Raw genomic sequence first — 14,450 nt, forward strand, 5'->3', positions numbered from 1 at the left:
TATTTCCCCACAGCTACACCAGTTTGCATGAGCATCACTAATCTTAGCTATAGCAATGATCAGAATTTCCATTTGCTATTCCTCAATATGAAAGAGAACCCATTTTGTAATTTTTTGATTGTTCCATGAGGGTTTGATTCTTAGAAGATGATTCGTACCTTGACAGCTAAAGGTAAGAGTTGAAAAGTTTAATGTTACACTGTTTCCCAATTTGAAATTTTCATTTTGGTTGCATATCAAGTCTACTGTGGAAAGAATTAAGCATAGAGGGTATAGATAGGACTAGGGGGATATGGATGTATTTTACCCAGTTTGGAGACAAAGGTCACTGGAATATTTTTTAACACTGGCCTTCATTTACATCACTTATTAGTAGGTTTAATTTTATTGATACTTCATTTCCACTTCAGAATGTCTTTATGAATTTGAAAGTGAATTTTACCACAATATAAATACAGACCTTTGGATAGGCACCAGTCTGTAAGAGGGGATTTTTTTTTTCCTTTTTCAATGAAATAGATTGGTACATAGGTACCAATCTGAAGTCTTTTATTAGCTTTGAAAAAAATTATAAGTTGTAATATATGTGGTCCCTGTCCACTTTGACTAATCTGCCACGAAAAGCAGATTGGGAGATTTGGGTCCAAAGTATGCAGTAACTAGAAAAGTAAAATGTGGTGATTCCTAAAATATTAGCATGGCTTATATGTTACAGCTGGCAGCTTTTCTGGCCAAAAACTGTTCCCAGCAATGAACTGAGTAACTAGTCCCCCAAATCTCTACATTTTAGGCTTTTCTTCATGGAAATGTATGTTAAAAAATCAACGTGGTTAAAATGTAACATGAAGCCTTGGTAACAATTAAAAAAGGAAAACATGGTTTTATGAGGGGCCACACCTGTGTCCTCATTTGGAGTTCTTTCTCCTTCAATTTACTGTCGTGATGTAATAAAGACAGAGATCAAGGAGGGATTTGGTTGACAGCAAGAATCCTAGAATCAATACCAGACCCAAATCCCATGTCTGCCACTTAATAATCTCAACTGGGCAAGTCATTAAATCTCTCTGACTCTGTCTTTTCCTACATCATGGCCTAACATGCTACCTATTGTGTTGACAAAATGAGAAAGGGCATGTTAACTTGTTGACCCTTGTACCAGGCGTGTGGAAATTTCTCAGGGAATGCTGGCTACTGTGTCATCTAATCTAGTCCTTCTGCTTTACCACTGGAGACAAGGAGGTCTCAAAGAGTGGAGGCGCATGTGTGCAAGTAGACCGACTGCGTGGTGGGAGCTCTGGGACTAGAAGCCAGTGCCCTGGATTCCTGGGGCAGAGGTCCCACAAAGCTGCACAGCAACTAGTAATGAGCCTCTCATATCTGGGTTCCAGTCATAAAAAATGCCACATTACTCACCTTTTTTTTTTTCCCCTAAATGAAGAAACAAAGTCCTTTAATCTACTCAACCCCCAATTTATTCCCTCTGTCTTAGCTCACATGGTGGTCGGGCATGTATTGACACTTGCCCCCATGGTATGACTTTGGGCACTCTGTCTTCTCCCCACAAAACTCTCCCCAACTCACCTTCCTTCAGCACTGATTCAGTTTTGTGTGCCCACTGTGCCAGACATTGCCCTAGAGCCCAGGAGATATATAGTAAATAAAATACGGGTAAAGTACATGTGTTTCCTAGAGCTTGCATTCCAGGGGCTGGAGTGTGTCTGCCCAGATAATAAATAAGGTAATCCCTGATGGTGTTGGTATGAGGAAGGAAAAGACAGTGTGCTGTGGGGATAATCAGAGGAGGCCCTTCCTAGAGTGGGCAGAGAGGGCTTGCTGAGGAGTTGATGTTAGAGCCGGTCCTGAAGCCTGAGATCCCAATGTCAAGTGCCAGAAAGAGGTCTTTTTCTTTGCATGAGCTCTGGAGCACCCAGTTATCCCTAATGATTAAACTTGAAGCTGTCATCCATCGTTTGTTTCTCATTATGAGAGCAGGAAGGTGTTGAAGATGCTGAGTACCTGGGGAGAAGCCAGCACTGCTAAGAGCACAGAACCAGGAGCTGGGTCCACCCCAGGACTTTGCCTCGCAGCAGCCACACGCTTTTCTGCTCTATCTTATGCACCTGATTTTATGCAGTATATTGACTAACAGCTGAACATGGTCACCCACCATGGTGGCACCAGCACCACCCATGTCCTGAAGGGTTGACCTGGGGCCATTCTGGGCGTGGGTGACTTGGGGCCTGACTAGAACTGACTTGGGATCCTGGGAGAGGCTAAAGGTCAGAGTGAGAAGGAACAAGGCCAAGTAGGGCTGGGAAAGTAAACAGAAGGCATATGGTCGTGGAGAAGTGGATGTACTGCAAGCCAAGAGAGGTAGGCGGGGTGCTGAACAGAAGTTGGTGCCCTGAGGAGACCAGCCAAGCCTTGTGGCATGGGAACAAGCTCCGGGTCATTGGAATTATTTTCAGAGCATGGATGAAGCCACCCACTGCTTGAAACAGATGGACATTTAGGCAAATATAATCAGCTGCATTTCTGACCATATGAAGGAAAATATGCCCATTTTGTGTGTGTGCTTGGAACCTTAGCCTTTTACACTCTCGTTATGTTTCATTCATATCCAGGGGACATTATGAATGCCACAAAGAACTTTTTTAGAGTTCCAAAATTCCCTCAATTTGTGGATAAGAGCCAAGTTTCCAGTTCATGTAAGGGCCTTAACTATTGACTTTATACTGAGTTAATAATCAAAACAAACAAAAAAAAATCCACCTATATTTGCTGTCCTGAAAGTTTTATTCTTTTTTACTGCATCAACGAGTAGCCAAACCAAGACTGCATTCAAGGACCCACCTTATGGAAGTACTTAATGAGGTTAATTTAGACAATGAGGAGCTATTTAAAATGAGGTTAGATTTTCAAGTTTTGAAGGAAAATTTTGGAATCTCATTTTGCAGAAAGAAATCTGCATTTTAATCATATTGTTACTTTTTAAAAATTGAATTAGAATGCTTGGTAATGTGACAAGAACTTAATTTGTTTTAAAAAAATAATAGCTAAGGCATCGTGAAAGAGTGGTATTTTTCTGTTTGTCTCTGGTGGGTGGCAGTTATTGAAACTAGGACTTCTGTTTGTCAGACTAAATGGAATTTTGTATCTACATTAAAAGCATTATCATTAAGCATGGATGATAACGAAGTGCACATTAACACTGTAATGATAGGCAGTCTAGAAAAAGAACCTGTCATAGAGCAGGTTACCCAGCCCTCTGATAAAACTGAGGTTTATCTAATTTTTCTCAAAGCAACTAAGCATGAAAGTTCCTTACATTGGTTTTGTTCACTAGTTTTGAATTGCAGATGCTTAATTGTGAGTGAAAAAGTGTATTTTAAAGTCCATGTTTTAATAAAATGTGTATTTTTTCATGGGCAGTGTCCCAGTGTTTCTCTGTCATTCTTCTATGAAGTCCTTACTGTGTTCTGACCTCTGATTCCCCAGGAGGCCCTGCCCAGAGGAGTTAGTGTGGCATTGTCTGTCTAATCCTATCACAGAGCCATGGAGCCCTGTAAAAATAAAATAGATGCAAGTCTGCCCACAGCCGACTTATGTATATTATTACCTGGAGACAAGATGACCTCTCAAATTCCCATCGCAGCCCTTGAATCCTTGCATATATCAATTAGTTCACAAGTGAAATGGAAGCTTTAATACATGAATTTAAATGAGACTTCCCTAGTTTCTATAACCTCTCCAGGGAAATTTTATCTTGAGAAGGTTTGTCTTTCAGTGTTACCCCTTGGACTCTTTACTGCATCCCTGTCTGTCCTCAAGCACTTTCTGTCTGCCCCCACATTTGAGTCACAAATGAGAAAATGATCAATTGAGAATGGTCTGGCAATATTCTTGGCGAAATGTTTAAATCCCACCCCTCGTGGTATCGAGTTTAGAGAATGAATTATGCACAGATGAAAAGCAGGGAAGTTTCTGGTTCAGGGGACACATTTATACTGTCACTCCCTATGGATGCCCAGTTCATTATTAGGGAGGCCTTGGGAGATTGAACATAAGCCTTTTGTTAGAAGGAGCTAGGAAGGAGGCACCAGGCAGGACCTGTGTTGTTCCAAGGCTTTTCAGAGGAAAATTCTCACATTTGAGTTAGACTGAAGCTCTTCATTACCCCTCAGGTTGACAACATATATTCTGAAGCAGAACTTGTCTTTTTGAGAGCAACTCTTGGGGTTTCTTCCTTTGACTCAGTATTTAATCTGTGGATATAAGTGTACTTTTTTTTCCTTAAAATATTTACTTTTTAAATTATTTTAGGAAGATGTCACTTGTAAGATAGGAAATACCCTCTTTTAAATGCTTATAATATTTGTGAATACTTGGAAGGGCTTACAGAATGGCTGTTTCTATTAGAATAATGTAGAAACAGTTCTTTCTCAGTAAAAAGCCATATAGACATATAGACATATAGACATAAAGACATATAGACACCTGAAATAATGTACCTCCCCTTACCTCGTTAGTAGGAACTGGTCAGTTTTGATGATCATAAAACTTTAAACAAAGAACACTCTGTGGGGTGGGAATTAATAGTGTGGCCTTGACCTGGAGGTATGAGTCCAGCGGTTGGTAAAGGAAGGGGATTGCAGGTGCCTCTTCTGTCTTGGCATATGTGGACCCATGGCATGAACAACTGAGATGCTTCAGAAGGAATTCTTGACACCTGGTCAGCCTAATATGGTTTCCAGTGAAGCACTGCTATTTTTAAAAAGAACTTAAGAAACCATGTGGGTTGCAGATTCTTAGAAAACCCTCACAAAGTCCAAGCTCAAAGAAGTGTCTCCCAAGTGAAGGAAAAATAATATTCCTTTGTATTTCTTTTCCAGTGTGCACTTTGTTTCACTTATGTGAAATTGAGTGAAAAGTGTATTGCATGAATTTTTTTTCAGCTGTTGGTGGTGGGTTACCTCTCCCAGTGATGGGAGAACATGCTGAAAATAGAGATTGTTATGAGAGAAGAAAGACAGTGATAAATATGGGTTTTGTCAGTGCAAAATATGTGAATGGAATATCTTGGCATAGAGTGGGCTAAATTTTCAGAACACTTCATATTTAACATGAAGTTTTCAGTTGAATATGGACTCCTTAAGAGAGTGACGTAAAGAAGGTAACTTAAGTCCAAACTGCCTTACAGGTTCAACCTCAGACTGGTTTAAGGTAAATCTAAGCCGAATGGGGCCTCTGTCCAGAGCAGCAGACAGGAGATAACCACACATGGGCTGTTCTTCTGCAGATGGTCATGTCTAAACTTGGCAAGCCTAGCAGACTCAGACTTCAGTTGTTAAAAAAAAAAGTCAAAATCAAAATAGGTTCCACATGCCTCATTCCCAAAATTAATTTCTCAAAGCCTTTTTCTTATATCCACATACCCAAAACAGGTCCAGAGATAGGATCCTGGAATACCTGGCCTATCATCTGCCCCTCTAGGGGGGAAAAAAAAAACCCAAACACTGTATTGTCTTCCAAAAGGAGTGATTAGTGAAAGTTTGAAGGAAGAAAATGAGGAAAAGGGGCCTCCTCCACTTTTGGACAATTGTGATCATCTGTTTGTCTGGGTTGGAGTGGAAAGACAATGAATTACATAAGAAATCATTTCAGTTAGCACACACAGTGCTACTATGACATTTTACGTATTTATCTAATTTTGAAGAGATATTCCTCTGGAGTAAGTCATGAACATTGCCAATTTTTTTTTCTTAGACAAAATTGTAGAATATTTGGCAATTGGGGATAAGGCCCAGGACTGGTAAGGCTGTAGGAGTCATGTTTTGGTTTCCACAGTTTGGGGCTTGCCAAACCCTTATCCAGGCTAACTTTGCTCAGTAGCCTAACTCAAGTCGCTTTGACTCACATAAAATTCCTTTTGTTTTAGTAAGCAGAAATGCAATGTCTAATTTGCTCAATAATTGCTACAAAGCATAAATTTGCTGTGCCTCTCCACCCCACCACCAACAGATGTCGCATACAGGATGAAACTGAGCAAAATCAGCACATTGGTCTTCAGCCTCAGCCTGTCTAAAGCCTATCGGTGGTCACTATTTACACAGGCCAGAATTGTGACTTTGCTTGCTGGAGTTATGAAGAGATTTCTGGTTTTATTTCTCTCTCCAGTTTGCAAAAAAAGCGAAAACCAAAAAAACATATTGCCACCTTCCTGGAAAGGTATTCCAATAGTCACAAAAACTGTGTGTAAATATATTGCAATTTTTAATTTTATTTTCAAGTAGGAATAATGAATGCCCATCCATTTTATAATGCAGTTTAAATACAATATTAAAATATGGTGACTTAGGAACCATAATGCTAAGAGTTTGTCCCCCCATTTATTTACTTTGTGTCATTACTTTGTGTCATTACTCACCACATAATGATCTGGTTAAGATTCTGACCAAAAGCTACAGTGTGAGGACAGAGAAATATTTATGTACCGGAGGCCAGGTGGCAGGTCATTTAAGAAGAAAATGTTGACATGTAAAAGACATGCTGAAGATTCAAACTTGAGAATAAGCCTTACACAGTGCAATGGCTCTTCATTCTGTAGCAGTTGATATCACCTTACTTTTCATAGCCATTCATTTTTCTTGATTGAATCTTTAGAAATTAGTAAATTTAAAAATTAATATTTCAAATCATTATTCTGTTTACCTTCAGTAGGATGTCCAGGTATTTGGAAGTTTTCTCGGGGACTAAGAATCCTGGACTAAAGTTGGGTCTCTCAATTAACTGATTATATGACCTGTTAGGTCATACTCAGCATCCTTATTTGTAAGGGAAGAATATAATTTCTGTCCTGCTTTCCTCCCAGGATTCTTTCAAAGATCAAAATGGGAGCATGGGGGCTGAGCACAGTGGTACATGCCTAGAATCCCAGCCACTACTCCTGAGGCTGAGGTGGGAAAATCCCAAGTTCAAGGCTAGTCTGGGCAATTTAGCAGGAGGTTGTCTTAATAAAAAATAAAAGGGATGGGGATATAACTCAGTACTAGAGTGCTTGCTTGGTATATGTGAGAACCTAGGTTAGATTCCCAGTACTGCAAAAAAAAAAAAAAAAAAAAAAAGCAAGGAATTCTATATCTATACTGTGATGTCCTTGTGTTATCCACACAGTGTTTTTGCAAAGTAAGCATGGAGAGGTGCTGTTATCTTTATTTTGCCACACAGATTAAGACCCAAGAAATTATACTGAACTCTTAGAATTGTAGAGTGAGTGTGTTCATGGAAGGCTAGTGCTGTATTTATTCTCCCTTGCCTGAGTTTAATATTTGGAAAAGTATAAGTTAACTTCCTCGAGCTTTTTAGTCACCTGATAATTTAAGTTTGAATATACTGAAAGTTATACCTGCATAAAAAGAGAGGGCTGAAGGAATTGCAAGGTGCAGGGACATGTGGCAGGCCAGGGACAGGATTCTCTTTACTCTCTGGCTGACACCTGACTTGTTGGAGGTTCAGAAGGGCCCTTCCCCTTCTGTGGAGAGGGCTTCAGACCCAGAGGCCTCAAATCACTAGGCCTGGCATGTTTGGGTGGGAGGCTAGCAAAACAGCCCCAAAGTCAAATGAATGTAAAAGTATCATGTTGAAACTCCGAGAAGATGGATTATAAGAATATTCTAATCAGCATGGGTGGTGAATAGAAATTAACTATATTGATCCCATAACTATTAACTTGAAAAAGGTAACAAAGTCTGTTTATTGTGTTGCCAGTGTTTTGATTTAGGAAATGTTAATACTTGTTAATACTCCTGGCTTTCACTGACTTACCCTCCTCTTGTTCTGTCCTCTAACCTGTTTTTTCCTGCAAGTCCCTACACATGGCGGTCCCCAGTGTGGGTCTCCCAGGGACTGCACCTGTTGACTGGAGAGCAGGCAGTGGTGGAGGTTAGAGTGGCAGTTCTGGTGACTTACTGACCTGAGTTCTGAAGCACAAATCCAGAGCTGTTTTCCTTGTTTGCCAGCTTTTCTTAATGAGCTCCTTGAAGATATACAGTGCCCTTATCTGCCTTTATGAAAGGACAGTTGTCCTTAGGTGAATGTTATCAATAAGACCTGGAGGAACAGGTGATTCATTGACAGACTTCAGCCATTGACTTCTTTCTTCCTTGCTCTCTTGGAGTTTTAAACATTCCCATAACTCTTCCACCTGTCCTTTTGTTGCGTATTTTTCTTCCCCTTTGTAGCCATAGAACGTTTTACTTGGATATAGATTATCTTTCTAAAATAGATCTGAGTTCAGTTCTGCTTTTAAATCATTATGAGCAAACATTTTCTTCTTGAAACTTGGTAGGAAAATCTTCACATCAGCTCCAGTGAAGCTCAGGGGGCAGGTTGGCTGGCAGAACAGGTTTCACTTAAAGCCAGCTTTGAGGAAGAGAGAAGATACTTTTTTTCCCCCCTCATATGTTCATCTTTAGGGACTGGAGTGTGAAGAAAGCTCTTATAAGGAGGTGGGCACAGTGGCACAGAAAAGCAGGAAATATGCATCGGTGGATGCAGCTTGGCTATGTCAATCTGAAGCATGGCCCATTCTCTGTTTCCTGGAGCCCTTCAGGGTCAAGGGGCCCTCAGTCTTCATTCTCAGTATGAAGAGGTTCAGAAGTTAAAGCAATTTGGAGCTTTAAATTTCAAAGGGGATCTGTTTCAAGCTCAATTTGGTTTGGTGCCATCTAACATAATTCTGGGCCTTGACATCTCACCCTCCATCCGAACATTGCCTGGAAGTGCAAAAGGTTCTCATTACTGCACAAGGAAGAAGAGATTAGAAAAGTACATCAACTGCCAACAGTTATGCTGTAGATGAAAACGACGTCAAATAATCCAAAATATTTTATGTTTTGAATTATTTCTCTTAAGGTTTTACATAATTTATATAGATGATAAAAAATTGATTGGATTTTTCAAAAGCAAATGGTTTTATTTAATAAATGATAGACTTAGGAAAATGGTAGACATTATTAACCAAAAATATTTTAAAACCTTTAATAATGGTATGGAAAAGCAGTACTTATGGAATTACATTATCTGTGATTCCAGTGCTATGAAATTTTTCAGGTTTTTAGGAAAAGAGAATTTATAGATAAGGATGCTCCTGAGGATGGGTAGATGGATGCTTATTTGTTTTCATATGTATTTATAATGAAATCTTCATTTAGCACTTTGAAGTAGAAAGCAGATTTCTATTGCTTTAATGAGAGTAAATAACTCCAAGCACAACTGTTTTATAAATATAATGATTTTTGTGTGTAAAACTTAGTCTATAGATACTGATATCCTTTCTAGTCATGATTAAAAATATTATTTATGTCTCTAAATACTATTTGCCGTTGAAAGGAAACAGAGCCCTTGGACAAATGACTGGCTCAAACTGAGGCAGGAAAGATACAAGCTCATTCTGCAAAATCTTGTCATACCAGAAAGCAAGGAAGTTATCAAAGACTCCTAGGATCTTGTCAGAAGAACTTAAAAGCCAACCTGAATATGCTCTTGTAACCCTATATCAATAAAGATATAAATGGACTGAAACATATCAAATAATTTTCAATCGTAAGTTCTTAATTATACTTCAAAACATTAAAACCTCATTGGCCATGTTTGGAGAGTATTAGGGACTACCTCAGTGTTTTGAGAACTGGCAAATAAAGAGACAGATGTCTACTCTTCTTTCCTATATAATCTGAACCTCGGGGTACCTAAGAGGGAAATTTCTCTTTATAGAATTATTCCAGATAAATCAGGAAAGAATGATATATTATCACTTTGAAGTTTCTAATGAACCATTGGATTGAGACAAATGCTAATGGCTCACAGTATAACAGAAAGTCAGATGGTGTGTGCCTCCTAATGGAAGTTCAGACTCTGCATGAACACTAGAGCTTGAGTCAGATCAAGTCTCTAGATCGTGTCAGCAGTTTATAGGAATGCAGAGGACAGAAGAACCTGTCAAGTAGCGTGTTAATGCACACTAGTGGTATGCAGTGAGTGAAGTCCCTATTTGGAAACTACCAAACAACCCAGTTTCTTCAACATAAAAAGCGTTCCAAGGAAAGACTAGAAAGACTAAAGAAGAACCTATAGATAAAAGAAATTTTTAAAAAACGTATCACAGAATAACAGAGTTGAACTTGTTTGAATCCACATCCAAACAAACAGAAAAAAAAATTGTAATGCTTGTTTGATTGTATTAAATAATTATTTTAATTTTAGGTGTGATAATACTATAGAGGTTTGGTATTTTTAATGTCCTTGTCTTTTAGATTCACACACTGAAATATTTACAAGTGAAGTGATATGCTTGGCATTCATTCCAGAATAATTTGGCTTGAGCAGTCAGGGGTGGGATTGTCAGAGGGGAGTTAATGGGATCATAAATGAAACAGGATTGGTCAAGTATTGATGATTGTTGAAGCCAAGAAATAGATACAACTAGTTTGTTTTTCTATTTTTTCTTCTGTGTATATTTGGAATTTCCAAAATAAAAGTTAATGTATATGTGTCATATATATGTATATTTATGTGCACATACATATAATATATATGCACACATATTTTACAAAATTAATGAAAACTGCAAAGTTGTATCCAGGTTTAAATATTAAAAATACTTTGCCCATTCTAACAAATGTATACTCTGGCAAACTCTGAGACACTTAACGTTTGCAAGTACTTGTAGTGAAAATACTATGAAATATATTCAACTAAAAAATTACTTTGCTATACACTGCTATAGACCTTATAACTTCTTAATGATTACACGTAGACTTAAGGTCAAAAGTGAAACTTCAGATTGTGCCCTTAGTTAAGAATCTCAGATCCTGAAGACCTTTTATGTGTAGTTGGGGAAGATGTACAACAACATTGCATGAAAAAAAATATGAACTGTAATCCTAATATGGCAAATATGTAAACTGGAGGGAGAGAAAGCAAAGCTAAAGGGCTTAACCAAAGCAGGACTTTTACATTCCCTAAAGCTCCACTAGGGATCCTCTTCCTGAATAGCTAAGTGTCTTTTATGTTTCTCACTTAACTTTTTCCTTCTAGGTAAATAAACTTGTTTTTGTTTGTTTATTCCTAGTTGGGGAATGGCAGTCAATGTGTATTCTACCTCGATAACCCAAGAGACTATGAGCAGACATGACATCATTGCATGGGTTAATGACATAGTATCTTTAAACTACACAAAAGTGGAGCAGCTTTGTTCAGGTAAGAGAACATCTTTTAAGTATTTGCCTTAAATGTTTACTGTCTTGTGGAATGTGATTTTTATGAACCAAACATGATACATTTGGGGTAGAAGAAACATCTATATCTACTAAAGGGAGGAAACTCAGGTATAGCTAAAGAACATATGGGAGAAAAATATTTATCAGCATCTAAAAGCATAGAACTACCCTGCTGAGTATCATGAGTAGCTTGGTATCTCTAGCTTGGTCTCTATAACAGCTTGCATTTCTGTGACCTACATGCCTGACAAGAACAACTTAGAACAAGGAACGTTCTTTGGAGATCACTATTTCAGAGGTATCTGTGTATAGTCGGCCAAGTCTATTGCTCTGGGCCCAAGGGAAGTGGAAGGGCATGGTGGAGGAAGGCTGCTCACTGTTCATCAGCCTGGAAGCAGAGGGAGAGAAGGGGAAAGGGGCCGCAGGGAAGAACAAGCCTTCCAAGGGTGCCCCTTCGTGTACTTCCTTCAGCCGTGCCCTACCCGCCTATAGTTACGACCCTGTCCTTCAACCAGGATGGACTGATTAGGTTACAGCTTTCACAGTCCAGTCATTTTACCTCCTAGCATTCCTGCATTAATACAGAAGCTTTTGGGGGACACCTTGTATCCAAACCATAATAGTCTTCTAGCCTCTTCTTCATCTTCTGCCTGCTACCCACATTTACTGCTTCAAACAGAGTGAGTTTTGCAACAACCTTCCTTAAAAATCTTCAGGGCTCCACACTGCCCTTCCCACAGGGTAAAATTCAGACTTCACATCACTGATAAAATCCTTTCCCTTCTGGCTGTGACGTACCCATCTTCTTAATTTCATCCATTACATCTTCCCTGCAAAACACTGTTTCACAAAACACTGTTTCCTAAAGACTCCTTCCCTTTGCTATCCAGGACTTTTTTCCATACTCCCTTTGTTAAGAAGGTCTTTCCCCTCCTTTTTGTTTATGATAAAATCTTGTTCACACTTTAAAGTCCAGCTCAACTGCCACCCACTCTGAGAAGCAATACCAGGCTCCACTGTGTTCCTGAAGCATTGTGCCCACCCCTCCAGAATAACACTTGCTGTGTTATAACATCTAACTCCTGCTCAGTCAAGGGAGTTCTTGAGGACAGGCCTGTCTTTTTGTCCAATGCCTGTGACATCCCTTATGCCTGATACCAAGTCAGTCTACAAGAATTAACTGAGTTAAACTTGTTTGGAAAAAAAAATATTTTAAAGATATAGTTTCAATAAGTGGAATCCTGTTGTAAATTAAAGTGAAATGTGTGAAATTCCATGAGACAGATTAGATAACCAAGGAGTCATCAGTTTTAGCTGATGCACTGGTATTGGACATTCTCCTCTTTCCCAGTGGATCATGTGTTAAAAAAAGATTTCATGCAGTGTAATCAGAATTTGGAAAGCCCTCAGTAGTCACTTTCAGATGATATCTGAGTACCACCCACCAGTTTTTGTACTCTCCCTTCTCCAAGTCTGTATTTGATCAGAATATACTAGAGGACTAACTTTCAGTACTCTTGACATCTCTTCCTCTTGATCATTATCCCAACCAGCAGGCAGTGAGGTTGGCTAGATCCTAGGGATTGCCTCATCCACCTATCTGCCTGCACCTCAAATATGAAGCCTTGTGACTTATGAGGTTAGGAGTAGGGACTAATTAACCAGTTCTTTGCCATTCAAAACAAGCTAGAGAAAAAGCAGACTTAGGATGATATACTAAGTAATTAGAGAAGAAGAGGGTAAAGAGGGAGTCCATAATGGCAGGGAGGGTTCCTGCCTTAGGTCCAGCTGCTGCAGTGGGTAATAGCCCATGCCACTTTTATATTGCAGTTGTTTGTGAAGGTGTTCATTTCTCTGCAGTGCCTGACATGTAGCATTCCCTCCGCAATGCTCAGTCTAGAGTGAATGAAAAGCAACTTGCAACACTAGGAAGCAAAGACAAAAATGTGTATCCTACCCACAAAATGGATGTGTTTACATGTGGATAAGGAGAATGGGTTTGGCTAAAGAGACATGAGAAGGAAGGGAATAAGGAAAAGAGTTAGAAAATTTCTACTCATGGGCCTTAAATGTTAAAGGAACCCATAAGGAGCTTCTGATAAAGAGTTCATTAGTAGCAAATGAAATGAGAGCATGTGAGCAATATACATAATCTTTGTAGATCTTTAAAACTTCCCAGATGGCAAATTTAAAAGAATTTCAAAAAGCATGGGTGAAAGATTCTTACACAGTTATCTTAGAGCGTTGAGACGTTTGTCACCCATTTGCAGCTGCATTGCTGCTGTCCAGTGTGGCTTGATGAAAACCTGAGGGTGCCATTTTGATCACTGTTGAACAGTTCAAATTTCCTTTGAGATGACATGCCAGCTACCTAAAGTTACAAGGCTAATGGTTCAGAGAAACAGATTTAAAGCTTCTTTTCTACTCTGGAACATGTTTCTTACCATAAGAAATGTAAACAGATGAACAGGCATGTTCATCTCCAGAGCAGAGAGACAGGTCTTTTATTTCAGGCAGTGGTTTTCTCAGAATATAAACTGTGGACCCAACACACATGTGGTCTTCTGGGGAGCTGCTTAAAATGTGGATTTTTGGGACTCTTCACCTTCAAGTCAGTACCTCTTTCTTAGGCATGAAGCCTAGAAACTTGCATTTTCAAGAGCAACCCAAGGACTTTTGTCTGCAGCCAAGAGCTTGCAATACATTTTTGAGAAACCCCAAACTAAAAGTGAAGTTAAATTATCTAAAAGTTACCTGGCACAGTTCCCTTATTTATTATTTAATCTGTGACTTTTGTCTTCAGCAATGGCATTTAACAGGAGGAAGCTATTGTTCTATTTATTTATTTATGAATTTACTATTTATATCCTTCGTTGTTCTGGAAGACATTCAAGGCAGTGCTCTAAGACTAAGAACAAATCCGTATATTGTTGACCTAAGTGAAGTATCCTCATGAAGTATCCTATATGAATAGTCAATTTGGGGGGGGGGGGTAATATTTTTTTCTTCAGTTTATTTTAATTCCTTTTAACTTACTATATAGGATTTTATTTTAATAGTGTGCTCTGGAAACACATTCACTAAATTCCTTCACATATGTAAACTGATTTTTTTTCCTTGTTCAACATCATTTCATACCCTTTCCTAAAGATTTATGCTCCAATGATAACT

The 14,450-nt window shown here is 38.9% G+C and overlaps 1 protein-coding gene across 4 annotated transcripts in view; it reads left to right on the forward strand.

The window, feature by feature from the left end:
* The window catches only part of MAPRE2 (microtubule associated protein RP/EB family member 2), a 153,814-nt gene that overhangs the window by 73,768 nt on the left and 65,596 nt on the right, over nt 1–14,450 (forward strand). For 3 of the 4 annotated variants that reach the window (XM_081262964.1, XM_081262963.1, XM_081262962.1), the window contains one exon: nt 11,132–11,259. The exons of the other annotated variant lie outside the window; for it this stretch is intronic. In XM_081262964.1, the coding sequence (XP_081119090.1) occupies nt 11,139–11,259 (121 nt within the window). In that variant the 5' untranslated portion in view covers nt 11,132–11,138. The remainder of the gene's footprint in view (nt 1–11,131; nt 11,260–14,450) is intronic. 4 annotated transcript variants of the gene reach the window in all.

The sequence above is a fragment of the Spermophilus citellus genome (assembly GCF_964194105.1).
Source record: "Spermophilus citellus genome assembly, chromosome: 12".
NCBI classification, from domain to species: Eukaryota; Metazoa; Chordata; class Mammalia; order Rodentia; family Sciuridae; genus Spermophilus; species Spermophilus citellus.